The sequence below is a fragment of the Panthera pardus genome, unplaced genomic scaffold (assembly GCF_024362965.1).
Source record: "Panthera pardus isolate Hobbes unplaced genomic scaffold, ASM2436296v1 HiC_scaffold_12, whole genome shotgun sequence".
NCBI lineage: Eukaryota > Metazoa > Chordata > Mammalia > Carnivora > Felidae > Panthera > Panthera pardus.
In genome coordinates this window covers 109,318,147-109,345,264 of record NW_026526677.1, presented here as the reverse complement: position 1 = coordinate 109,345,264, position 27,118 = coordinate 109,318,147, and the positions used below count along the sequence as shown (strand labels likewise).

General features: G+C 41.3%; 1 protein-coding gene across 1 annotated transcript in view; it reads right to left on the bottom strand.

Annotated features, from left to right (window-relative positions):
- GUCY1A2 (guanylate cyclase 1 soluble subunit alpha 2) overlaps positions 1-27,118 on the bottom strand; it is a 324,265-nt gene that overhangs the window by 283,069 nt on the left and 14,078 nt on the right. Inside the window, exons 2-3 of the mRNA XM_019469312.2 lie at positions 10,373-10,434; positions 1,732-1,853 (exon numbers count right to left, since the gene is read on the bottom strand). Coding sequence (XP_019324857.2) covers positions 1,732-1,853; positions 10,373-10,434 — 184 coding nt within the window. The remainder of the gene's footprint in view (positions 1-1,731; positions 1,854-10,372; positions 10,435-27,118) is intronic.

Genomic DNA, 27,118 nt, shown 5'->3' with positions numbered 1-27,118 from the left:
TCTCACTCCGTGATGGGCAAGGTGGGGAGCATATGACACGACAATGTGAGGGGCGGTGAAATCTTTAGAAACTGAGTAAGAGCAGCTTTCAAAATTATAAACGCCCCTTGCCAAGATTCTAATACATCCCTTAGTGAGGCATCATCTCACGCCACCCCTGGAAAATCACAAGGTCTCAAGAGAAATAAATGTTACTGATGGAGTTGGATTTTTTCTTTTTTTGTCATCCAGCTAAATTTATTCCATTTAAATGCCCATCTTTTATTGGAGATTAGACTTTCCTATTTTGCGGAGAGTTTAAATGTCCCTTTTTTATGAAATGGTGATGTTACAACATGATCACTTTAACAAATTATCCTTACTTGGCCAAGTTCACCAACTTTATTTGGGTTTTTTTTTTTTTAACTGATGGACAATTCTTGAAAATAAAAAATCAGAAAAGTTTGGTTTTGGGTAATGACTGGCCCCTCTTCCCAGTTATTCTTATCCCTTCTCTTCCACAATAATTAAGTTTACTGGGGTAGTAAGACATCCCTGCACCTGTACTAAGATTGAGGACAGTCAGTCCTTGGGTTCTTCTCACTGTCCATCACTCTCTTACATGCATAATAGACAAACCACCCCTCACAAAAAGGTCCATGTTCTTAATAATTTGTGTTTACCTAGGATGAAAATCTTATCAATTGGCAGGTGGCATCACAGCTTGAGTGTAAAAGCCAGATCCACCTCTGGGAGTCAGATATGTTTAGAAAAATCTGGTAGAGTCATGGTTTGAGGTCACCTGGAATCTGTCTGTAGAAGGGACTCAGATGTCTCCAGAGAAAGCACCTACTCTAACAGGAAACAAAGTCAGGCAAACAAGTTTGCCCCAGTCTTCATCCATCTGATTCTGAGAGAGAGGAGATTCTGAGTTCTATATGGAGTCTGTCACTAAGATTTGTTGTTCCCTACCACCCCTCCCCAACACTCTATGGATCCCTGAGTAGTAAGGAAAAAGGAGAATTCCCAAAAAATTCAAAGAGCTATTTTTTCTTTTACTACAAACCTACAAAAGACATTACGGCAAAAAAGTATTTCTGCTCTGATAGCTACTGTGCATTTAATACAAGGTAGCTCTCACACACCAAGAACATCATATAGTAAGAGAGCACGGCTCATTTATGGTGCCTGAAGGCAGCATGATTTAGTGTGCTAACACTCCTCCTTCAAAAACAGTCCTGCTGCCATACTACTGGCATCTTCAAGGTGGACACACACACACACACACACACACACGGACAAAGACCTCAGTAGATGACCTGCCACCACCTCTGAGTGTAGAGTCCACTATGGGTACATGTGAGCCACCCTCCAGCTCCAACCAAGGCCTCTCACAAATACTGTTATGCCAATAATAGAGTGTGGGCTTGGACAGGAAGATCCCCAACTTCAGTCGAAGTTAAGAACCAGAGAAATATGGATTACAGGAGGCTGATACCAACATACAAATTCTGGGTTTCCCTGGCACGTGAGTATTCTTATTATGTTTTTCTACCTCCAAGGAAACGGCGTGCACGTAATTTGCACTTACACATCTCCAGGAGTGTCGAAATTAAGTCACTTGAAGACAAGGTCCTAGTCTTCATTTGCCTTAGTCTCCAAACCCCCCATCAGTAGAAAATGAAACATTTATACTTGACTTTCCCTTCTCCCCTCATTCTCTCTCAACCTATAAACATATAGTTAATATACCGAGTATATTAGCAGTGCATTGAAGGATTCCTGAGACGTCTTCAATACCCTCTTTGTTGGAACGGTCTGCATAGGAGCATCTGTTAGAGATATTGTGGAAATTCCTTTCTGCATCCCTGTAACTAAGAAGAAAACAAAATTAGCATACAGAGCAAATTTTTAAACCATCTGCGAACGCACTCATATATGCACACACAAGCACACGTACTCTGTGCTTTTAAAAATAACTGCATTTTAAAATAACTCAGGGTTTCAGACACCACTTCTGGCATAACCCGCCATTAACATCAGCATGAGCTGTGTGGATCAGGAACCAGAGGCCATCATTAATAAGACAGCTGTGTGTGGGAAAAAAAAATACATGAGGAGAACCAGAACATGTATCAGTTTGTACAGCTAGTGGTTTCCTTATCTGAGTGCTTCAGAGCTGCTGGTAATCTGTTTCTGTAAGCAAGATGCCCGGCAATAAAAATAATTAATGGTACTTACTTGGTGCACTGGTACTTTGTGAAAAGTCAACACGCCCTAACCTCTATCACAGCCCAGGACGCAGCAGTGTGGTGCATGGATAACAAATTAGCTAACGAACCACTTGGGAGTCTGACAGAATTTGAATCATGCTCTTACCATTTTCTATCGGTGGGACTTTGAGCAAGTAACCTCATCTCTTTGAGTCTAACTCGCCCCCCTCATAAAATGGAGATCCGCTCCCCCACCACAGTTCTTGTGAGGACAGAATTACAAAATGCCTGTGTAATCAGGTGATGCCTGGAACTTCTCCAGTTGCCTCTAGATTAGAGCGAAGGCACCAGAGCTGAAGACACTAGAGGCCTGATGCTCCCACATTCTACAAAAGTAGCAATTCCCTTCAGAACTTAAGAAATGACTGGAGGCCCTGCCATCACCAGCTCACAGAAGCAAAGGAATAAAAAAAAATTGAAAGCAAATCCTCGGAAGAAAAAGTAACTGGCCTAGGAGGAGAACACTGTTTTTATTCTTCCCTTGCCTTACAAGAAAAAGAGAAAGGACAGGTTTTCTGCAGAAGCCCAGTTGGGGAGAGAGGGGTCCGCCCCTGGTCAAGATGGGGCGCTGGGTACCACATTCCACTGTGAACGTCTGCTGAGGTGGTATATAATTCCTGATCATCCCTTGGTGCCTGAGTGGAGGGAGAAGGTTCCAGAAAGACTTATTAACAGGGAAAAGAAAGAGAGGCAAAATAGGAGCCGCCTACCATACCTCCATTTGGCAAGGCAAAAATTAGGCATTTCCCATGGGTCGGGGAGATACTAGGAAAGAGAAGAACGCTTGGGTTGTCCCCTCTTACTGCCTTCCCCAGCCAGAGGCTCCCAGCAGGAGAGAGATCCCACCAGCAAGACCATGAAGTATACTTCTCAGGGGCAAGAGTGGGGCATCTGAAATACCTTACTGAGGGTCTCCTAGCCAAGACAGGACTGTCACAGTCATCAGTGAATTTAAAAAGGCTGCCCCTATCTTCCATTTTACTCCTGCCTGATACATAAGAGAAAGGGACGTAGAAAGGGTTGGCCTGGACCACAGGAGTGAAATGCCCCAGGATACCCCTCTACTTGCATTCTGACACAGGCAGACAGGGATGGAATGGGGAGAATGGATATGGGATTGACATGTGAACTCATCTGGAGTAGACTACAGACTCCCTGGAAGTTCTTGAAAATCAGGGCAATCCACCCAATATCACAGCGGACCCATCCCTGCATGTTTGAAGCAACTGAGAGGAAAAATAAGATGGCCTCAGGCTTGCACACTCCCCTGAGATCAGATCCCAACAAACCAGTTTGGCAAAATGCTCATTACAGTTTCCAGGATGCAGGAATCACTCAGTAAAAGGTAGAATGGGGAACATGGTCATCAAAAACAGACAAATACAGGATTGTTTGTAAAATCAGGCTCTCTCACTTTAATTGGACTGATCCTAGACCAAATGTTTTTTTCTCACAGCTTCAGTTTCCTTATCTACAAAATGAGCTTTATGCAATAATCTTATGAAATAGATGGTCAATATCCCATAAAATAAGAGGTGTAAAGTGTCCAGTACATTGCCTCAAAAAGAGTAATCAATTAATAGATAATAGCTTTTATTTTTTATTTTTTTTTAATTTTTTAAGTTTATTTATTTTGAGAGAGAGAGTGTGTGTGTGAGCAGGACAGGGGAGGAGAGGGAAGGACAGAGATATCCAAGCAGACTCCACATTGTCCGTGCAGAGCCCAACTCAGGGCTTGAACTCAGGAACTGTGAGATCATGACCTGAACTGAAATCATGAGTAGATTGCTTAACACACTGGGCCACCCACCCACGAGAAAAGATAATAGCTTTTATCTAACATTGTGTTTATCCATTCACATATTCTTTGTAAATATATGAAAAGGAAGCTATATCACTTTTTAGATAAAATGACGGATAGCCACAAATCTAATCATGACAGCCTAAGTAATAACATTAAGGTTTGTGTCCCAGAATATCCAGGGTTCACCTACTTCTAATGTTCTATGGAAATTATCCTAGTTTATTAATCCCTATTCGACTGTCAAAAGAAAAAAGAAGGTTGGCAATACAAAACAAACATGAGGCCCGCAGTGATAAAGGGAATGAGAGAATTTAATTTTAGATGACTATAGGAAAAGTTGTCCCAAATAATAAAAGAGCTTGGCAGTGGCTCCACCCGCGATATTAGCACAATGATGCTTCTTCTGGCAAAAAAGGCTCGAAATGAGTGGCAGTGTTCTGAATATACATTTCTTCAGGCTTCAGCTTTTAAAATATGTAACGATTGAACATTGCGTCTCAGGAAGATGGATCATCGCGTGTTTTCCAATCATGGGTTTAAAGAACTCTCTGTCTGCACCATCGTGGTAATCCACTTTGGTGAGCTATAGACCAGGGGGAGTCATGAAGCACAAACGTGAGGACAGTCTGGGAGTGGCACTCTGGACGTCAGTATGTTGTTACCAGTTTAAAAATGAGAAAACTGAGGCTCGTTTTTGTTACCTAATGTGCCCTAAAGCATTCAAAGGCAGAATCAGACTTTAAATCTAGGAAACCTGGTATGTGGTAGGTCTCCTCCCAAAGCATTTTCTCATCCCTCTGCTCAGAGACCAGGAGGGACACAACATAATGGCAACAATGACATCAGAGGGAGAAAGTCATCATAAAGCAGACTTTCCTCAATCTGGGGTGCCTTTCAATTCTGACAGTGATGCCAGCCTATCCCCTACTTACCCCCTCTGGCTCTGATTGTTCCTTCCACCACACTGTCCAAGAAGCGAGTCCAGCCCCTAGAAGCTGGAGTTACAGAAAGACTAACACAAAGATGTACACTCAGTGCCCCTTTTCCTCATACTGAGGGAAGAAGACTGTGCTGTATGGACAGGTGAGTGTGCTTGTGCAGAGTTTATATAAAAAAATTTAAAAATAAACTTACCACAAACTCAGCCTGACACACAGTAGTAGAACATTAAACATAAAGGAGAAACTAAGCAAATAAATCAGTAAAATTTATGATATGCAGGAAAGGCTCTTGGATACTACAATTGTAATGGAACCTGGAGATTATTTCTACCCCTCATTTTAAGCCCCCTTCCAAGCATAATCTACTCTTTTATCCACTAGACACATACTTCTATGTATATACCTCCAGGGAGCAACTTTCTCATTTATTCACACTTCCCCAAGCCCCCCAAAAAACATGTTAGTCCCTCCTATGTACCAAGCAATTATAAAGGCATAGAAATATAAAAGAAAGTAATTTAGATAAATAAACAAGATAACATCAGCTATGATAAATTGTATGAAAAGGAATACCAGAGAGGAATAGAATACAAAATATCTGGGTTGGAGATGTAAGGAGGGGATGGAGGGCTTCTCTAGATTGGGCGGCCATGGGATGTTTTTCTGAAGATAACGATGTTTAAAAAGAGACCTGAACATTTAAAAAAAAAAAAAAAAAGTAATCCATGTACCTATCTGGGGACAGGCCATTTCAGGAAAGTGGGATGGTATGTGCAAAGGTCCTGAGGCTAAGCAGGAGTTGAGAAGCCCACAGACGCCTGGCAGGGAGGGCGGGGAGTGACAAGGGGGAGTGGAAGAAGATGGAATCAGAGAGGTAAGCAGAGCCCAGATCACAGGCAAAGTTCAGATTTTACTCTATCACAGGAAGCCATTAAATGGTGTAAAGCAAGGATTTCACAGTGTGATAGCTGGCCCAGCAGCGTCAGCAGAATTATCTGGAAACTCATTAGAAACTCCCCACGAGTGCATGGGAGACATGGGGTCAGAGTCCTGCAGGCGAGGTCCAGCCCCCTGGGTTTTAACAAGCCCGCAGGTGATTCTGATGCACCTTAACAAGTGAGAACCATTGGGCTGAAATGAGAAAGGGACATAATCTAATCTGATTAGTCACCTTTCTGTGGTGGACACAACGTTGAGGCACAAGACTAAGTGTCCAGACCAGAAGCCGCCACGGCAACAGTGGGGATGCAGAGGCTTTTCCACACGGCATGAATCATTTTCACCCTCCTTTTTCCAGCCCGAACGGTCTCTGTGAATAACTGTGTGAACCAGAGAATGGACAAGCTGAGGACTAGAACAAATTTTTGAAGATGAAGTTCCTGGGGCACAGAGAGGCTGTCTCCCTGACAGAGGCTCGCGAGCTCCTCCCTTCCGTCCTCCATCTGTGTGAGCCTTTCAACAGCTGCTCCCTGCATTCATGTCTCCATCTCGGAGACTAAAAAAGCCTCAGAGAGTTTCTGTGAACTACTTGCAAGAATTCATCAAGGACCAGCAGGCAGTCCTGAAGTTCTGATAAATAAAGCAGGTCCAAGGTCAGTTTTAAAGGATAAGAAAGGGAGGCTGGGAGGCCTGTGGTTAGAGGGGACTTAAGAAATTCACAACAGAAGGGCTGGGACCCTTCTGGACATGGATGGAGCTAGAAAGTTATGCTAAGTGAAATCAGTCAGAGAAAGACAGATACCATATCATGCCACTCATATGTGGGATTTAAGAAACAAAACATATGAGCAAAAGGAAAAAAAAAGAGAGACAAACCAAGAAACAGACTCTTGACTACAGAGAATACACTGACACACTGGTGGTCCCCCAAGGGGAGGTGGGTGGGGGATGAATGAAACAGGTGAAGGGTGCACTTGTGATGAGCACAGGGTGATATATGTAGAATAACCATATTCTACACCTGAAGCTAACATAACACTGTATGTTAACTGCACTGCAATTACAATTTTGAAAAAAAGAAACCCCAGGAGGGCTAGCTTATACTCCTTACCATTCATCCCGATTCATCCTCCCAACTCAAGGCTCCTTAAAGCTGAATTACTTCAAGACAAACCTTGGGCAAAGCCCTATTTCAGAGATTTGGAAAACCATCGCTCTCCCAACCTCACCCTCTGCCGGAAACATGTAAACTAATACTCGGCAATTTTTACCAATTGCCTGAAATCCCTTTAACTGGAAGAAACACACTCCTTTTCAGTTAGAGATAAAAAGCCTTTAATTGTGTCTTTGAAAGAAGTACAACAGGCAGGTGTGAATACTGAATTCAAATGTTAGTCATAATAGATGCTCTCCTTTTTCACTATTACAGAGAAATAGGAAGAAAGAGAGACAGATGGGTGGGGACACTGGGGCCAAGGGAAGAGGGAAGACAAAGTCAAGAAAGGCCAATGTCACAATACTGCCACCAACATCTCCTTTCTTTTCGCGTGCCCACGAATAAAGGCAGCGGGCACTGGTACTTCCAAGTCCTCAGAAGGCAGCCCCCACTCAGGTGAAAATGTGTTAACGGGTCTCTTTGGAGACAGCTGGACATCAGGATGCCTCTTTATCGGAGTCACATGCACGGTTTTCCTTACACTGTCTCTAAGAAACAGAACTACCAAAGACTATTTGGAGGCCAAGAATCACCACAGGCTATGTCTACAAGGAAAGAGGGAGCAGGAGAGTTGAGGCAATGGCTGAGATAAAAGAGAACGCCCTCTTACTAATGGAAAAAACAATTTTCTCCTGAATACGGTAACATAGTCTAGGTAACTACTCTGATCACAGTTACAAGATTCCTGCTCCAATCTGCCCTGAGGACATAAGTTCAGTTCACAAATGAGCCTTTCATCAGTTACCATTTCATTTCAAAAGAGAGGGCATTTGCAATTCCAGGAAATGATTTGTTTTTTGGTTACTGGTATTGTGTTTAAAATATTAAAAATACTCATTGCCAAGTAGTATTCCATTGTGTATATAAACCACACCTTCTTTGTCCATTCATCACTTGATGGACATTTAGGCTCTTTCCATAATTTGGGCGTTGTTGAATGTGCCGCTATAAACATTGGGGTACAAGTGCCCCTATGCATCAGCACTCCTGTATCCCTGGTGTAAATTCCTAGCAGTGCTATTGCTGGGTCATAGGGTAGGTCTATTTTTAATTTTTTGAGGAACCTCACACTGTTTTCCAGAGCGGCTGCACCAGTTTGCATTCCCACCAACAGTGCAAGGGGGTTCCCCTTTCTCCACATCCTCGCCAGCATCTATAGTCTCCTGATTTGTTCATTTTAGCCACTCTGACTGGCGTGAGGTGATATCTCAGTGTGGTTTTGAATGAAATATGGCCTTTTGTAGCAACGTGGATGGAACTGGAGTGTGATGCTAAGTGAAATAAGTCATACAGAGAAAGATACCATATGTTTTCACTCTTATGTGGATCCTGAGAAACTTAGCAGAAGACCATGGGGGAGGGGAAGGAAAAAAAAAGGGAGAGAGGGAGCCAAACCATAAGAGACTCTTAGAAACTGAGAATAAACTGAGGGTTGATGGGGGGTGGAAGGGAGGGGAAAGTGGGTGATGGGCATTGAGCCGGGCACCTGTTGGGATGAGCACTGGGTGTTGTATGGAAACCAATTTGACAATAAATTTCATTAAATAAATAAATAAATAAATAAATAAATAAATAAATAAATAAAATAGGCGCCTGGGTGGCTCAGTCGGTTAGGTGACCAACTTTGGCTCAGGTCATGATCTCACGGTTCATGGGTTTGAGCCCTGTGTCAGAATCTGTCCTGACAACTCAGAGCCTGGAGCCTCCTTTGGATGCTCCCTCTCTCTCTCTGCCCCTTTCCCGCTCGCGCACACACTCTCTCTCTCCCTCTCAAAAACAAACAAACTTTAAAAAAAATTTTAATAAAATAAAATTTAAAAAATAATAATGACACTAAACACAAGAGCAAACAGGTTGTAGTGCTCACCACACACAAGAAACTGTGCCAAGTATATTGACTAATTTGATCCAAATACCACACTTTGGAAGCAGCAAATCCAATGAGAGTGATTAAGTTTTATTTTAGAATATGTGGGGAGAGATTAATTTGACATCATTTGCCTCCATTAGGGTAAACCATTTAAAGTCACTAATGGCCTCAAACTAAAAGCCATCTCATGAGTTTAAATAATATGCTTCTCCTAGTACCACAGTTGTGAGGACTCATGTGACAAAGTTTCAAAGCAATTCCCTCTGAAATGACAATTAACATAATTATCCAGCACTTAAAGTACATGGCATTGTACTAGGTATGGAGATTATGTTTCCACTAAATCTTCTTTTCTTCTGTTTTGGTTTAAAAAAATAATCACAGTGTAGCCTACTAGCCACAAATATAGTCTCGATCCCCAGGGCAATGACTACTGGCCCCAAATGTTAAATGATGCTTGATGGCCTTTCAAAAGGTACTAGGATTTGAATCTTAGCTCCTCAAAAGTGCTCACAATCTTACACAAATAAATGATGGCAGCTCAGAGAAATTAACTATGTGAATTACAAATATGCACTGCCTCTCATGTCAATGACTTCAACTTCTTCATTATAAGGTAGTCTGCATCAGAAAGTGAATTGAGGCTTCTGTATTTCCAATTGCTTTCTGCCATAGCCAGTCGTAAGTATACCTTACACTTATCTGGAGCTTTCTATTTACAGAATACTCCCACTGAAATTATCTCATTTACCCACGGCATCTAATCTTCAATTAGCTGTTACCATCGTCATCCTCCCTTACAAAACAGATTAAAGTAACTTTAAACTTCTATGTGCTGGTGAGGGCTGGAGTTCCTGTTCCTTGATTTTGTCTTCTTACATTACACCATATCCCAACGATGTCAAGAAAAGAAAGATTAAAGACAAATATGGAACGTGGAACTAACTAAACTAACTAAAGCAATACCTCTCCTTGAACTGTATTAGGCTTGTAATGACTCTGAGTCGACTTTCCTAAAGGATTCTAAAATCCCATTTAAAGCCTCTCAGTTGGTACCATTAAACCTGACTGTATTATGAAGGCACAATTAGGAGATTCGGTGGAGAAGATGGAAAGAACACAAGAAGAAGAAAAGTTGAAAAGGAAAGGCAATACCAAAAGGGAATTTCATTTAAAAGGATTAAACAAAAATAAAGCAAAGGAAGTCAATCCAGGGGTCCCAAGGAATCTCTGCCCCACAGCCACTGGTAAAGACTGACTTGGGTGGCAGGAAAGCGCATGCTCAACAGCTGTGTTTGAGTAATTATCTTTAATTTTCCCCAAATAATGACCAAAATCTATTTTACTTACCCAATAACTTGGTGCTCATAATACTGCAATGTCCTCTGGAGAGTCTGCTGTATCGTCTGAGGCTGGAGAAGAAGAAGAAAAATAAAAATATATTATCAGCAAATCAGTGCCTTTCCCCTTCTGAGCATCAGAGGCAGATATGGGGCTTCTGATTTATCTTCTACCAGTTTTCACTTTGTAATATTAACCCATTATGCATTTTGCCATGTATTTTCTCCAGAGGAACTAATATGAGGCACTCAGCAATTACCCCGAATTTCCCAGCGTTTCAAGGGTGATAGCATTTCCTAGCCATATTTTTTCCAATTCTTTTGCACCAGCCCTTAGGTTCAATATTTATTGTGGTTGTCTACAACAAACCGAGGCCTTGAGGGCAGTGGAGGGGAGGCGGACTCAAGAAACAAGGGCCATGCCCAGATCAAGCCTCACCTCCTCAAGGACCCAAGAGATTTCAAGCAAGGATGCTGAGGCCTCCAAGAGGGGCCACAGGTGCTCTGGGCAACAAAATGGGGTCTGCAGCAAACACATAAGTAGTTCCCAGCCGAATCATATAATCCTTGCCTCTCTGGGAGAGCTGAAGATAGTTTCTTACTCCCAGGTCAACAAATTTTTCTTAGACTTATTTAGGCAACAGGGCCTGGGCTTGGAGTTTCTGACCCAGGTAGCCACAAAGTTCCCTGAACATAGATTTTATTAAGAAATTGGGGTAAGAACCAAATCAGAAATTAATTTTTGGAGGAATCAGCCTCCAAGTGTGCAAGGAAATGGGTACAGGGCAAATGCCTTCAACAGCTGTTTTTCATATACACCAGGTGAAGAAGATGAACAGGAAGCCTCAATCTGGCACTGATGTTTCTTCTCTTTGGGACGGAATCAAAGCACAGTAGATAGAATGTGCCCAAGCAAGAAAAATCACTCCTGAATCGAGAAGCAATGGAGCTGTTGAGAAATCTAAAGAAGCAGCAGACACAAAAATCCCAGTGCACAAGAAAAGTGTGCTTTAAAAACTCAACCCACGGCCAAGCTAAACCAAGTCATTATCAGTCACTGGCCGGGTACCCCTGGGAGCTGGGCCTCTTGCACTGGCTGGGAAGCTTGTGAGCTAAGATAACTTTCTCTTTGGCAACATGCCCTAAAAGCAGTGACTATGCACACAGGGATTACCCTTCCAATAACCTCTGGTCACAAAACGTGGAACAGAACGCAGGAACTAGAGTGCATAGGGCCAGTTAAGACCAGAATGACCTCATTTGTACAAAAGGGCATTTTTTCCCTGCACCAGGAATTTCCCAGTTATTAAAAAGCACATGTTTGTGACAGGAGTTAAGCCTTTTAAAGAGCTTTTTTTCTTTTGTGAAACCATTACTTTTTTTCCCCCAGCAGGAGTTAAATTTATAGTTTCCAAATACATTAAAAGGGAAACGTTCTCTGGGAATATCCGACAGAGCTCCAATGCCAGAAAGCATTTATATACTTCCTGTCGCTCACCAGAGCTGCTAGGCACGTTCTGATGGTCTAAACTCCAAACACAGCAGGTGACTACAGACTATCTCCTCATCATCAGCAAGCCAAAGCTGACTTCAGCACAGAACATCTCATCACCATGGATTCATAGAGTCCTCTTCAGAGTTTGCCTGATTGCTCACCCAATGGCTCTTATCGGTGAGAGATGTCTTCACGTAATCTCGGGGTCTCTCTTGACCTGAATAAAAAAGCCACGTGTGGGCCAAAGCCGTCCACGGGGGTGACTTCTGCCTTGAGAGTCATAGGGTCCATTCTTAGTCCACGTACGTCAGCAATGCCGGTCAGTATATTAATGGGAAAAACAGGGGCTTTGAAGATATGCAGACCTTCTCTCCTCCTCTAAGAATACACCTCCATACCTGACCCCGACTCAAGAGGTCATCCAACATTCTATAGGCCAAGATCCCATTCTTCTTACCTGTATCTGCTCCTTCCTTTCAGAAGGAATTTAGAAACATGATTTTAGAACACAGGGTTTAATATCAAAGTGAGTTCAAAAATCCACTCAAAAGCCACGTGACCTTGGACAGTTTACTTAAGCTCTCTAAGATTCCTCATGTGTACATTATTTTTATGGAGATTAATTGAAATAAAGCAAAGTCTCTGGTGCACAGTAGATACATAATGATAGTTATGACGATACTCAGCTATAAAACATGGCTTCTACCCTCAAGAGTCTCATAATCTAGTGGAGGAGCACAGGATTTAAGTCAGACCGCCCAGCCCACAAGTGTGATGTTTTGAGATCCTTACCACCTAAAAATTCAATACAGCTCCTACTACTGTTAATCATAAGAGGGTGCTGATTCCAGTAGACAAAGGAAACAACAGAAAAATGGCAGTTTCATTTCCAATGAAAACTTCAGATGAGTCCAGAGATGGTCATACAAGCAGAATTCTGAAAATTAAGATTGAGGATAGTCCTAGAAAGCAGGCTTACAAGTGGGAAGGACACTGAAGCCCCATAGTTGGAATCAAGACCTGAGGCCTTAAGCTTTACAAGGAATAAGAAACCACGAACCTCCTTCCTAGGACGCAAAGAATGGGCAACAGGAGAACTAGGTGGCCTAATCATTTTATAGCCAAATGCTGAAGGATCTGAGAGACAAGGGTGGGGAAAAAGATGAAATCCAGTATTCCTATCATGAAAACAACAACAACAACAAAGAGGTCTATGATTCTTCTGTGCTTACCCCAAGCTAAGATAGAGATAGTGACCTCTCATTGTTCCTGTTCAACCCCAAGAAGCAATGGCTAAAAACATATAGTTGGAGACACAAGGCAGCCATCTGGGTCCTGCACATGGATCGTCTGGGGCAGACAGAAGGCACTCAAAGGCTGCCATCACATGGCCACAATATCTCCTTCATCTCCTGTCTCATGAACAGCTTCACTCTGCTTGGCCAGCAGTACTGACCCCTGCACACTAAATGTTATGCTCACTTAAGGTCATGGGATCCAAACATCCAGCCATGAAACAGTCCCAACAGAGCCAGAGAAGTGGTCCCCGAGGAGTGGGAGGAAGCAGTTCCCAGAAGCTGGCCCTGCAGAGGCTGCAACGCAGTCCCTGCCATGGACATCTGCATCAGATGGATCTAGGGATCAGGTAGGAGGCAGGGAAGTAAGACATGCGTGTGTGTGTGCCCATGAAACACACTCGTCATCATATAAAGCACATGCTCACCTCGATTTTACAGATCAAGAAGTTGAGGCTCAGATTGGTTAAGTAAAGAACCCAAGATCACAAAGGTAGGAAGTGAATAAGCCACTAAAAGCCAAGACTGGCTTCAAAGTGTACCCCTCTTTCTACAAGATGCCTTGAGGGTCCCTCTCATCTTTAACATTCTGGGATTTCTATATTGTTTGCTAATATTGACAGCACTTCATCCTTCCAAAAACAAACAAAACTTCATAGCTAATTTTTGTTTTTTAATGTTTATTTATTTTTGAGAGAGAGAGAGAGACAGAGACAGAGCATGAGTGGCGGAGGGGCAGAGAGAGGCATAGGCAGAATAGAAAGCTGGCTCTAGGCTCTGAGCTGTCAGCACAGAGTCTGACAGGGGGCTCAAACTCACAAACCGTGAGACCATGACCTGAGCCGAGGTAGGACACTTAACCACCTGAGCCGCCCAGGTGACCTTGATAATTTTAAAACAAGCTTCTCATTTCTGCTTTACGGCACACACCCATAGGCTACAGAATTAATGGAAACCCTAGGCCCTCCTTTAAAGAAATATCTGTAAATAGCCATGTCATTTTATTTACTTAAATATGAGGAAATTACATATCAATGTCAGCAATTAAATGATAGAGATATACATTTAATTACTAACTCTCTAGGCCAGTGGTTTTCTATTCTGTCTGTACATTAAAATCACCTTGGGGAGCTCTTAAAAAATACCAATGCCTGAGTTCCACCTCCAAATTTTCCAATTCAACTGGTCTGAGAGACCCAGTTGCTTCTAATGTGCAGTCATGGGTTGTAAACCTTTCGTTTAAGGTATAAACATGATGATCAAGACCAATAATACTCTATGAACCTTACCTGAACTGAGTAAGTCTACGTTAATGAGAAGAGATTCTTTATTCAAATATCAAGAGAAGTAAGCTTCTGGGAGGTGTTCATACGTAACTGCCAAGTTCAACACAGTTCCATCTATTAACTGTCACTAATGGCTGATAATTAAAGTGAATTTCTTACATAAACAAAGCGCTATATTGCTTGAGGCATACATAAAGGATGTTTAAAATTTCCATACAACTCAGTCCCGGGCACTTATGTCAGCAATGCTGGGACACATACATACAACATAGCAGCTAGTATGACACTCCCTCTATGAGAGGCACTGCTGTAAGCTCCCTGCACACGAACTCCCTTGTTCGTCACATCAACAGCATGACGTAGACATGGGTGTTATTATTTTACAGGCAAGAGAACAGAGACACACAAAATTGAAGCTGCCTATGTCACACAGGTAAAAAGAGGCAAAACCCGTACTGAAGAGTAGGTAATCTGCTCCAGAGTCCAGGCACAAAGGCTCCAACCTACACTGCACATTACACTTAAGACTTTGGATCTGGTTGTACACTTTACAGTTCACGTTTTGTAACGCGTGCCGTGCCAGCGGATCTTCCACCGGTCACAGGGGCCTCCAGGGAAACAGTCAGGCTGGTGTTATTGTCACCATTTGACTGAAAAAGAACCAGAGTTAGAGATGTTACAAGTCCTCTCTTGCAAACAGAGCATCTCTCCCCTTAGAAAGGGTTTCCAGTAAGAAAGAATTTTTTTAATGTCAACACACAATTAAAGAATCACATGGATTCAAATTGCTTCTTGAAAACACATTTAAAATTCTTGACACCAAACCTGTATAGACAAAGAAAGACATAGGCAAAATCAGGAATAAAGTCTTGCCTTGGACACACGTTTCCACTCCTCCTCTCTCAACTCTTTGTCCTCCTCTGGCTCACCCCTTCCTTACACCCTGGGCATCTAATATCTTCAGCTGCATTCTGATAGGCTCAATCGCTACCATCATCATGTAAACTCCCTAAACAGGTCTCCAGTAATCATCATTGCATAATCTACTTCCTTTTCTCATCAAAATTTTAAATACCTTTAGTGTTCTTATCTCAGGTGGTGCTCAGAAGGAGTCATACCACCATTTCCTCAAAAACTTGATCCCTGGTCCTAAGGTAGAGGATGATAAAAAAGGAGCTTCCCTACATTATAAAATATGGTCTGAACCACAAACAGTGGAATTGTGGTAAATAGGCTTATCAGTGAGAGATAAACTGGGGGCAGAGACCACTTCTCATCCTCTAAATCACACCACAGGGACCTCCATGTTCTCCACAAGATTATTTCATGTACTAGGACATGATATGCCAAATTCTATCATTTAACATGACCAAAATCATAATGTGAGATACCCTATCTTTACGGCTAAGCCTATAGACGCCAACGGACCAAATGATATGATTGGTATTAATAAAACTAGTCAAAACAATAAGTCAAAACAATAAGTCACTTCCAACAACCAGCTTAACTGCTTCTGAAAGATATGTGATTGCAGTATTCATCAATCTTGCTAAATATGAAGACAAAATATTCACTTTCCCAGCCTCTGACTAAACTTACTACATATAAACCAAAAAAAAAAAAAAAAAGAGAGAGAGAGAGAGAGCAAGAGAGAGAGAGAAAATAGATGGCAAATTAAATATAGAACTTTGAGTCAGGACCTCTGTATTTCAAGCCCAGCTGTGCTACTGACCTTTTTATAAAATTAGCCAACATCTCTTCACCTGGGAGTAGGAAACCTTGGGGAAAACGATGCTTCCATTTTCCCATCTGAAAAACACTTGCAAGAAGTTCCTAGTTCTCAGGGTCATTTGAAGTAAAGCATTGCAAAGTTAAGCACTTGAAAACAGAGGGTTGGATCAGACCGGAGATTCAACCATCTCTTGGGAAGCTCGGCAGTACCATTTCAAGTGAATGACACCAGTAATTTGCTAAACAAAACTGTGGTAGTCCAGATAACTAATCACAAAAAGCAAAAGTGGTAAGTGTGCTAAAAGAAAAAAAAATAAAGCTACGAATGCATTAGAAGGTAGACTTCTCCCCGTACTGGTTGAAGATCTGCATGATTTCATCCAGTCTCCATTTTATTCTCCTTGTGAACACAAGTACACACCTGAATGACCCCATGAGAGCTTAGGGTGGAGGCTGACATGATGCTAATTGACCCATACAGGGATTCAAACTGATCACCTTGGCCTTATTAGAGATATGCTCTAATTAGCAAAGCACAGTGGTTACCATCATTGTAATTATTGATTGTAACTGAATATACTTACCCCCTAATCAACAGTATAATCAAGTCTTCCTATACAAAGTATGTTTCCTTTCCAAGCATTTCCCTCTGTTATTTTAATGCCCTTCCAAATATACCCATTGAGTTCCAATTTAATACAAGACCTAATATCAACAATACCAATTTAAGCTGGAAGCACTCGTTCCTTAAACTGAAAGAGATCCAAGAGGTGATTTATTTAGTCCTATCCTTCCTTCCGGCAAGAATACATTTAAGTTATCCAAGAATTTTGGATGTTTTCAACAAACTCTGGAGAATAACAACACCACTTTAAGTTTGTAAAACACTTCACAGCTTACCAATCACTTTCTTTTTTCATCTCATTAGACATTCACAACAACCTTGTGAGTCTCCGATGTAATTATCCACGTTGTACAGATGCAAACACTGAGATCCAGAGAGGTCAAAGTGCTTTGCCTCAGCTACCCAGAGGGAAAGAGCCACCAATAGGACAAGGACTTGGGTCTCCTACGATTTTTCTCCCACAAGCTGCTTTCACTCTGTTGAGTATTGAAATATCCTTCCATGTATCTAACTGAAATCCCTAATTTCCTTTTATTCATTTTTGATGGCTTTGAAAACAAGGTGGTAAAATCGTTTCCCCAAATTCATAAATGCTGTTATTGTTATTTTAATAGTTCTGGTGTGGTCGTTAACTTCTGAATTGGGAAGCTTTAGGAGAAACGTGCTTCACTGGGCACCATCGTGGCCAACTTGGCTGTCCGAATAAAAATGCTGTCCGAATAAAAATGTTGAGACAGGACGGTACTGGTTCTAGACACCTTCTCGGGGCAATGGATCACGCTGCACTACAAACCTTTAGAGGATATGGCTCCAGTCCTGAACCCTCCAACCAAAAAGCATCCCACAGATGGTGCAAGGCTGACTCAGTCTACGAAGAGAAATAATGCTAAGTTTTCCTGATTAAACACCGTAGTTACGTGGAGCAACTCATTTACTCCTCACAGAAACCCTAGAAGAAGTATTATGCTACTTCATAAATGTGAAAACTAATCCCAGACAAGTTAAAAAACATGCCCAAAGTCACGTAGGTACTAAGTGTCTGTCTCCTTTACATGTGACTGCCTCCAAACGGCCAAGCTTTTAATCTGTTTTTCTAAACTGAAACACATTCTTCAATCTTCAAGGCAGAAAGGTTACAGTTGAAAGGAATTAACTCTTGAGGCACCTGGGTGGCTCAGTCGGTTAAGCATCCGTCTTTGGCTCAAGTCATGATCTCATGGCTTATGAGTTCGAGCCCCACGTTGGGCTCTGTACTGACAGCTCAGAGCCTGGAGCCTGCTTCAGATTCTGTGTCTCCCTCTCTCTGCCTTCCCTCCCTTACTCACGCTCTGTCTCTCTCTTTCTCAAAAATAACCATTAAAAAAATTTAATAAATAAATAATAAAAAGAAAGGAATTAACTCTTGGCTAGATTGTGATTTTGAATACAGCATTTTATTTTTCTGAACTTCAGCTTCCTTTTTTATAAAACAGAAATTTCTAGCATAGCTACTTCTCAGGGTTGTTACAAGGTCAAAATGAAATTAAACTACAAAATATGATACATATATGTGTTATATGATGATTCCATAAAAAAAAAAAATCTCTTGATGAGGAGGTAGTCAAAAAATTGTTAAATTGAACTAAACTGACCATGTCTAACATCTAGGACTGTTGCCAGACATGCCTCACAGCCCAAAGATGCCAATTAGATGCTGCAAAGCTAATTGGTATCATTTCAACTCCTGAATATGCTATTGGAGAGCAATGGCCCTCGTGTCAGGAAATCATTTGTAGCCCCTTACTTTCCTTTGCAGCCTGCACTTGGGCATTCCCAAAGAATTCTCTATTGTTTCTAGTACTTGGGAGCCACAGCAAGGGGTTTTCCCAACAGGAGCCTGGAGATGAGGGAAGTAGGATTTCCTGACAGTTAAATTACAAAATTAACCCACAAAACGGGGAAATGTTTTGTCAACTCCAAATGCATCAGCTTCAAAGATAATTTGTAAATGGGTGACGGAGATTTATCTCCAATCATCCAGCCCAAAGTACAGCTCCAGGCAAAATGGGCCACTGAGCAACAGATACAACAAAGGTCAAGAGGATGCAAACAGGGCATGGGGACGGAAGGTGAGGTTAACAGAGAGCAACCCACAGGGCAGAGAAGGAAGGGGAACAGTTTATGAAACATTACATCTAACACCGTTCAGGGTATACTGCCCTCCGTCACATGGAGAAAGATTATTCCTAAACAAAAAAGTGCCCAACCACCTTAACCAGAGGGATTCTTATCAACAGCCATGGAGCATCAGGTCTCATTAGCAAGATCGAACCCAATAGCTCCTTAAACCGGATTGAATCATTCGGCTTGAAATTTCATTTTGCTTTGACTCCAAGTGGATTAAAGCAAACTTTAAAAATTTTTTTTTTGTTAATGTTTATTTTTGAGAGACAGAAAGACACAGAGACAGAGCACAAGAGGGGGAGGGGCAGAGAGAGAGGGAGACACAGAATTCGAAGCGGGCTCCAGGCTCTGAGCCGTCAGCACAGAGCGCAACGTGGAGTTCGAACCCACAAACCGTGAGATCGCGGCCTGAGCCGAAGTCAGACGCTTAACCGACTGAGCCACCCAGACGCCACTAAAGCAAACTTTTAATTATGACTTGGCTCATCATGTAGCCTGAACAGGTAAGAAATGTGCTGACCACACAGACTTCAGGTAATGAGCCTCACTTCACACTTACTGCTCACTGTCAATAAGTAAATTGTCACGCAGATGCCACAACTAGAGTGACACAGGTGTTTTGTTCAGTCAGTCAGAGGCTGAAGGTCTGATGGCTTCAGGATACTGAGTAGAACAGGTCCCTGCAGTTTAAAAGTCTCGGTTGCTGAAACATGGACAACCGTCCAAATCCCACCCAGGGTCCTGCCCAGCTCTGCTGCTCCCACCTCTCTTGGAAGATAAAACTCAACAAGGGCCTAAATATAGTCCTGTCTAGTGTTAACTACAATCTGATGATCCAGACAGATAGAAGCGTGCTTACTAGGCAGATAATGGCGCCTACGTCATCAGTGTTTATGATGCATCACGTTCCTAGGCTGAGGCACGGAATAATCACACTTCATTCTGGAAAAAACATGCAGGCAAAGAGAACGCTAACCCTGCATGACGTGAAAAGCCTTACTTTCTTTCATTCGACTCTACGTGAGCCCATTTTTTTACTCTAGGGATCACTCCATTATTACACTGTTTCCCCACTCCTTCCCACAAAGTATTTAATTACACCAAGATCTGTGTATGTCTGGGTATGCACAATTATACGCAACCTATGAAGAGAAATATAAACCCTCACTTACATAACTATTTCTATGATAATCATGACTTCTTTTGCATTCAGAAATCAAACCACAAGTAGCATCACTGCTCTTCCCAGACTGCGGCGGAAGCTAAACTACTGGCAGTGATGATGGCTTTTGTCAGTCTGTTCAGAGCTGCCTTGCCTACGGGAGCCCAGAGCGCACAGACATGACAGTGGACAGGCAAACTAGGTCAGCCCGGAGGCAGAGCCCTGATGAAGAAAGAGTCCTTGTGGTTTCTAACACCGGTCGATTTGGGACTCCAAGCACAGTCAGGAAGTGCGCAACTGGCAAGGAAGGGTCAGGTTCAGGAAAACCAACAGGAAATTGCGACCAGCCATCCCTCAGAGAGTCACACTCAGGAAACATGTGAGAGACGAAACAGGGAGTCTACACGGTATGTGGAGGATGAAACAATTCATGGCCGCGTAGACAGATGTCCACACCATGATGGCAAGAGCTAGGGCTACACACAGGAGGCTGGACACTAAAATGCAGGTGGTTGCTGGCATCTTCACTTTGGGCAAGTTACTGCTCTTCTCTGAGCTTTGGTTTCCTCTTCCTTAAACTGGAGTTAATACTAATCGTGGTCCTGCCTACGTCATACATGTCCTGCACGAAACATGCCTTGTAAACTCCAATGATGGCACTCACTGCTAGTGGCTTTTCTGGATGGAAAGTGTGGGTCAGCACATCATTCCCTCACAGTCCTGAAGGGGGTTAAATTAAGAAGGGGAAAAAAAAAAATGTCACTAAGGCTTTGTGTTCTTGAGTGCTAAAAAAAAAAAAAATACAGTCAGCAAAAGCCCTTGATTTTTCAAACTCCTCTTCAAATCGGCTTACACTAAAAACTAATCAAAATAAGCCATTTATCACCTAAAATGGCCATGATAATAAGAATTGCTGTGGTCATTTTAGATGAATTCCAACAAAAGCCATTGAAGCTTGCTCACATTAGAACCAAACTTTTAACTATGTGGTAATTCTTAGCCATTTGCTTGCCTCATTACCTAATGGAAAATTAGTAACTGGGAAAAGGGGCGGGGTAAAAGGATGTGAGTAAGAAAGGGATACTGGGAAAAGCTGCCTACAGAAGAGGAGAAATGTTTCTGGTGCAGTATTATTTTTTCACATCCTTCCTAGAATACTACATGAGTTTTAAATACCTTACTCTGCCATCCAGCTCTACAAATGTCATTCAAATGTGGATCCACACAAGTCACATGTACACATTTACACCAAACAACAGAGAATTATAATGAAATGATGCTTGGGAACAAGATCTTGATGGGATATCATCCAGTGCTTTCCAGCTTTAAAAACAATTTAATTTCCTTGCACGTACAAGGGCTCTTAACTGGAGTTTCCAAGGCAAACCCAGTGCAAGGGCACCCATAATTGGCACAATACATATTAACCCATAATTTATTCATTTCAGTAGCCAAATCTCCAGAATCTCTGAGCATTATAAAACATAAGGACAACATCAGTCCTGCGAGCTTTATTTCAAATGAACCCTGAAGTAGCAGTAACAGCTCTTTAAAAAACACATAATAGTTTATGATACAAAATTAATAAGTATAACAGCATATAATCAAAGTTTTATATAGATGTATATATCTATTATATATAATCTCCTGTATATTACATATTATCCCATATTATATTCCCTATGTTATATATATCCCATCATATACGTGTGTGTATATATATATATACACATATATATATACATATTTATATATATACTTGATACCTACAGACCAAGGAATATATATTATCCCATATTATATCTCCCATATATTATATATACACACATAGTTGATTCCTACAGACCAAGAACATTAGATAGTTTACTGCAGTTCCAGAGGGCTCTAGAAGGCGGCCTGAGAAGCAGCGAGATATACCCACTTCTATAGCCATCAATGTATGTCGGAGCTTTGTGGGAACCGACACCAAGTTTGATTTCAGGATTTTAGGAGCACCAAGAGAACTATCTTCATGCCATCCATTCCCAGTCCTCCCCGGCCAAAACTTACTTTCCACTCCTTTAAGGTTCTTAAAATCAAGAGAGGTACTTTTCAACCAAGAATTTAACGTAAGTCCAATTTGTCTGATGGGAGAGACTCATGGCAGATTTTTGCGGCATGAGGTTCTGATAATAGAGAAAGAGTGACAGCAGTGAGAAAGAGAGAGAGAGAAAAGAGAGAGAGAGAGAGAACAGGGACAACCAGAAGTAACTGTCCCCTGCTTCACAATTTTTTTTCAACCTTAAGTCATAGCATATGAGAGTTTAACATCAAGGCAGAAACTTTGATACTCTTAACGTAAAGCATACATGATATACCCTTGCTTTCATTCCTGTTAGTGACTCTGGAAGAACAAAATAATAAACTTTGTTATTTTAGGTTTTTAAGATGTTTCCAGGCAGGCGTATCTTGATTTGATTTATAAATCACAGAAAGTAGCTGAATACCTTATTTAATGGCCAAGAACCATTGGTCAGATCTTATTTTCAGATTCACATTTTTAGCCTCGTATGTTATAGTTCTACAATGGTAACATTTTTATTGACCCGTACTTGAAAGTGTCTTACTCAATTTTTCTTTGAAAAATTATTATGTGTCTTGGAGTGACTTGTAGTAAAATGCTTTTTCCAATTATATACCCGATGGAATTGGTAATTTCTGTCATTACTGTCATCATGAATGCTACTGATTAAGACAATTTATCCCACTGCTATAATCAAAATAATTGGATATCTGCGTTAACTAGATATCTGAGACCTAGATTTTTCTCAATAGTCAAGAATGCAAGGCTAATGGTGGAAACTTACACTTACAATTTAACTTAGTATTTGATTTCCTCCAACTTCCCCCTACCCCCATCCCGAGAATGTAGTTGAATAAGGAATGAACTGACCAAGTGCTTCAAATACCAGCAGGCAGCAGCCTCATATACCAGACTTACACAGTTAGGTCCTTGAGAGCTGAGGGTGCCAACCATTCTCCTTCAGCACAAAGGCTGGGTTCATACTTTGCAAGCAAACTCTTAGAGAAAGAATTTCATTCAGAACAAAAGGAAAGACTGGTTTTCTTTGAAATGTGTTTATAATGGCAGTAAGTTTACACAAGAGGGAGAGAGGGGGAAAAAAGGAGACTTTCTAGCTTGCAAACACTGTCAGGTCCACAAAGTGCTTATTGATCGCTATTATCAGGAGGAAACAATAAACCTCTCTTCTCCAGCATCCACACCAGAAACTCCCTCCTATGTGTCTGAAGCTTCAGATGGAATCACAATAGGCAGGAGCTACAATTTACTCTTTCCCCCAATCTTTGTTCCATTTCCATTACAACACAGTTACTTCATCATTATCACTCCTTGTAATAAACACCTTTAGAGGCAGATTCTTTTGTTAAGGAGATAAAAGACATTTTCACTACTCGTGGCAAATTATTAAAGAAACACAATGATAGTAATTATACCTACTCCAGATTCCTACTGAGTGGCATTTTTTAATTCAGAATCCAAAGACAGAGTCCTTTTCTTTCTGCCCTGCATGATCAACAGTAGATAGAAAGATACATGCATACATACACACATGAATGACAAATACGTCGATAAATAGGTAAATATCAAAAATGCTATTAAAATAAACTCATGTTTATATATGTACATACCATGATGAAAACGCAGTTTGTAATAATCTCTGAACCCTTTCCTCAGTGAAAAACAAATAAAGAAATAAATTCCTTAAGTTAAAAATCAAATATTTCCTGACACAACTTTTGAAAATGAAGACATCTCCAGGCACCTGGGTTGTTCAGTCAGTTAAGCGTCTGACTCTTGATTTCAGCTCAGGTCATGATCTCACAGTTCGGGTGATGGAGCCCCACATCAGGCTCTGCACTGACAGCACAGAGCCTGCTTGGGATTCTCTCTCTCCCCCCTCTCTGTCCCCTCCCTGCTTGCTCTCTCTCTCTCTCTCAAAATAAGTAAATAAAAACTTTTATAAAAAAGAAAATCAAGACACCTCTTATACACAAATTAAACCAATCACACATGAATATGTGAAATAAGAAGACAGAGTGACCCTGCACTGGGAGAATCTGGTCAACAGGCATTTTTAAACAAGACACTTTTTCTTTCGTTGAGATCTCCATAAGGTTACGAATTAGGATGACAGGCTTCTCACCAGGGCAGCAGCAGATTCTCCTTAAATGTGCTGTTGGGGTGATGTGAGTTTTTCTTCCAAGAGTTTTTGCTTTCCCTCGGGAAGACTTTACACAAGAAATAGGTTGGAAGAAAGATAAAATCTTTTTCATGCTTTAATCCTGAAATGTTTGCAACAGAATCATAAGAAAAAATGGGGTCGGAAAGGGGGGATTGTAATTTTTCCCATGTAAATATGACATAGCCAATTTTGGGCACAGAAAAAGCCAACAACAGGTATCTGTTTAATGAACTGGAGTTGAATTTTTTTTTAAATATGGTTTGATCACATACCAAAAACTTATTTCTTCCTCCTTGTACATGATGTAAATTGAGTGGTATAGTAGATTACAAGAGTATTTAAGGAAAACCCAACACTTTGGTTTTCAACTCTGCATATTTACTAGCACCATTTTCTTCTCCATAGATCTTGTGTTTTGGCTCATGACACAATAAAGTCAAGCATGCACAGTGGGCATATAGTAAACATATTATGAAAGAATAAAAATAGTAGGACAAAATAATTTCTTAAATCTATATATTATGTTTTATTTTGTTTTTTTTATTGTTACCAATTTTAACCCTAAAGTACATTAGTATTTATCAATTCATTTTTTTCTCACAACATTTGTATGGTATAGTGAAAATAAATATTCTTATATTTACTCTAAATTTATTCATTTCACAAATATTTGTTGACCAGCTACTTTGTGCCAGACCCTGGAAAACCTGGGATTTGGCAGTATATAAAAGAGACAAAAATCCTTGCTTGTTGAAATTGAGCAAAATTTATCTAGAAAAGGAAAAGGAGAGGGCCAATGAGCTATATTTGATTGTGTATGCCCTGACTGGCCTTATCTGACCTTACACACCTCCTTTCAACTGTGTGAAACGCATTCAATATAACAACAAAGTACAGTCCCATGCACTTGGCCCCTAATCCCTGGAGAGTTCCTTCCATTAGGGACCTTTCCATCAGGGTCAAAAAGAGCTCTAACTCTAAACAAAGTCATATCAGACATGGCAAGGGTAAGAACAGGGGTTATATATATAAAATATATATCTCAAATTACCTTTAAAACTGAAAGAGAGCACACTCATACAAGCACAAATCAAAAAAATAGTTCCCACCACATGTTATTAGGCTTACCAAATTCTATCTTTAGAAGGATAAAAAAAAAAATCTGAAGTGTTCACAGTGATAAAAACAATCCAAAAATTATATGCAGTATAATATACAAATGAAAACATGTACTTCCTGGGGCACCTTGGTGGCTCATTCCGTTAAGCATCCAACTTTGGCTCAAATCATGATCTCACAGTTTGTGAGTTCGAGGCCCACATCAAGCTCTGTGCTGACGGCTCAGAGCCTGGAGCCTGCTTCAGATTCTGTCTCTCCCTCTCTCTCTGCCTTTCCCCTGCTCATGTGTGCTCTCTCTCTCTGTCTCTCTTAAAAATAAACATTAAAAAAAATTTTTAAATGTACTTCCTGATTTGAGTATAAAATTTCTGAAGGATGCATTAGTGACATTTCTGGCCTCAACTGACATCCCATGGTCAGTGCAGCTACCACAGTTGAACTAGATCTTGGGAACCGCAAATAGCACAAGTTAAACGTAACACTCATTAGGTATACAAAATTATTGGCCGATCACAGAGTTATAAAATCAGGATGAGATCATAATAAAACAGGTGTAAATAAAACCAAACTTTGCCAGCTGCCTTTGCATCACACCCCTAGTGCACCATATTACTTTCCCCTTGGGCAGAGAGAAAATATCCTCATGCTTGGCCAAGGGACTCAAGACTCTCTAGATCAATCCCATTTTTTCTGAAGCCTATTTATCTCATCCATCTCCAACTTTTTTTGACTGTTACCTTCAAACACTAGTCTCCACTTCTTTAATAAACTTTTATTTGGCCTCACAGGCCCTGTCAGCTCTTTCTCGCTTTTTACTTTTATTGCCAAATGTCTCGGGTGATAAATTGATGCGTATGATATCCTTTGTTTACTCACCACACATTCCCTCTGTAAATAGGTTTCTATCTCCGAAGCAGGTTTGACATCACTTTCCTAAGGCCCCCAGCCGCTTCATTCACACTGAGCACCAGCCTTAAATTCCTGTCATTTCACAAATGGTCATTTCACAAATGTCAACCACCGCAGCCCTTGCTCTCAGATGCTCCCAGCCACCTCCCACCCCCACAGGCAGACAAACAAAACAGCACCCCGGCACCTACATTCTTCAGCTTCTCTTAGTATGCTAGTCTCAATGCTCTCTTAGGATTTTTGTCTCTCTCTCTTTCACTCAGAGAGCTCATCAGTTTTCAAGATATTAGCTACTACGTCCACAAGCTCTTGTCAAAACCCAATCCCAAATCTCTATTTATTGGGTACATTGCCTGCAACGTGACAGGCACTGACTGTGCTGAGGCTGGTGATCCAGCAATACCAAGCCCTGAAAGAATGCACATGGCTCAGCCAACCATTTGCACCTAAATTCAAAACATCCACTGCTTTGGATTTTCTCCTTCTCTCTGCCCTTCCCCTGCTCGTTCTTTCTCTCTCTCTCTCTCTCTGAAAAATAAACATTAAAAATTTTCTTAAAAAAGGGGGCACCTGGGTGGCTCAGTTGGCTGAGCGTCTAACTTCAGCTCAGGTCATGATCTCATGGTCCGTGAATTCGAGGCCCACATCCGGCTCTGGCTGACAGCTCAGAACCTGGAGGCTGCTTCACATTCTGTGTCTCTTTATCTCTGCCCTTCGCCTGCTTGCT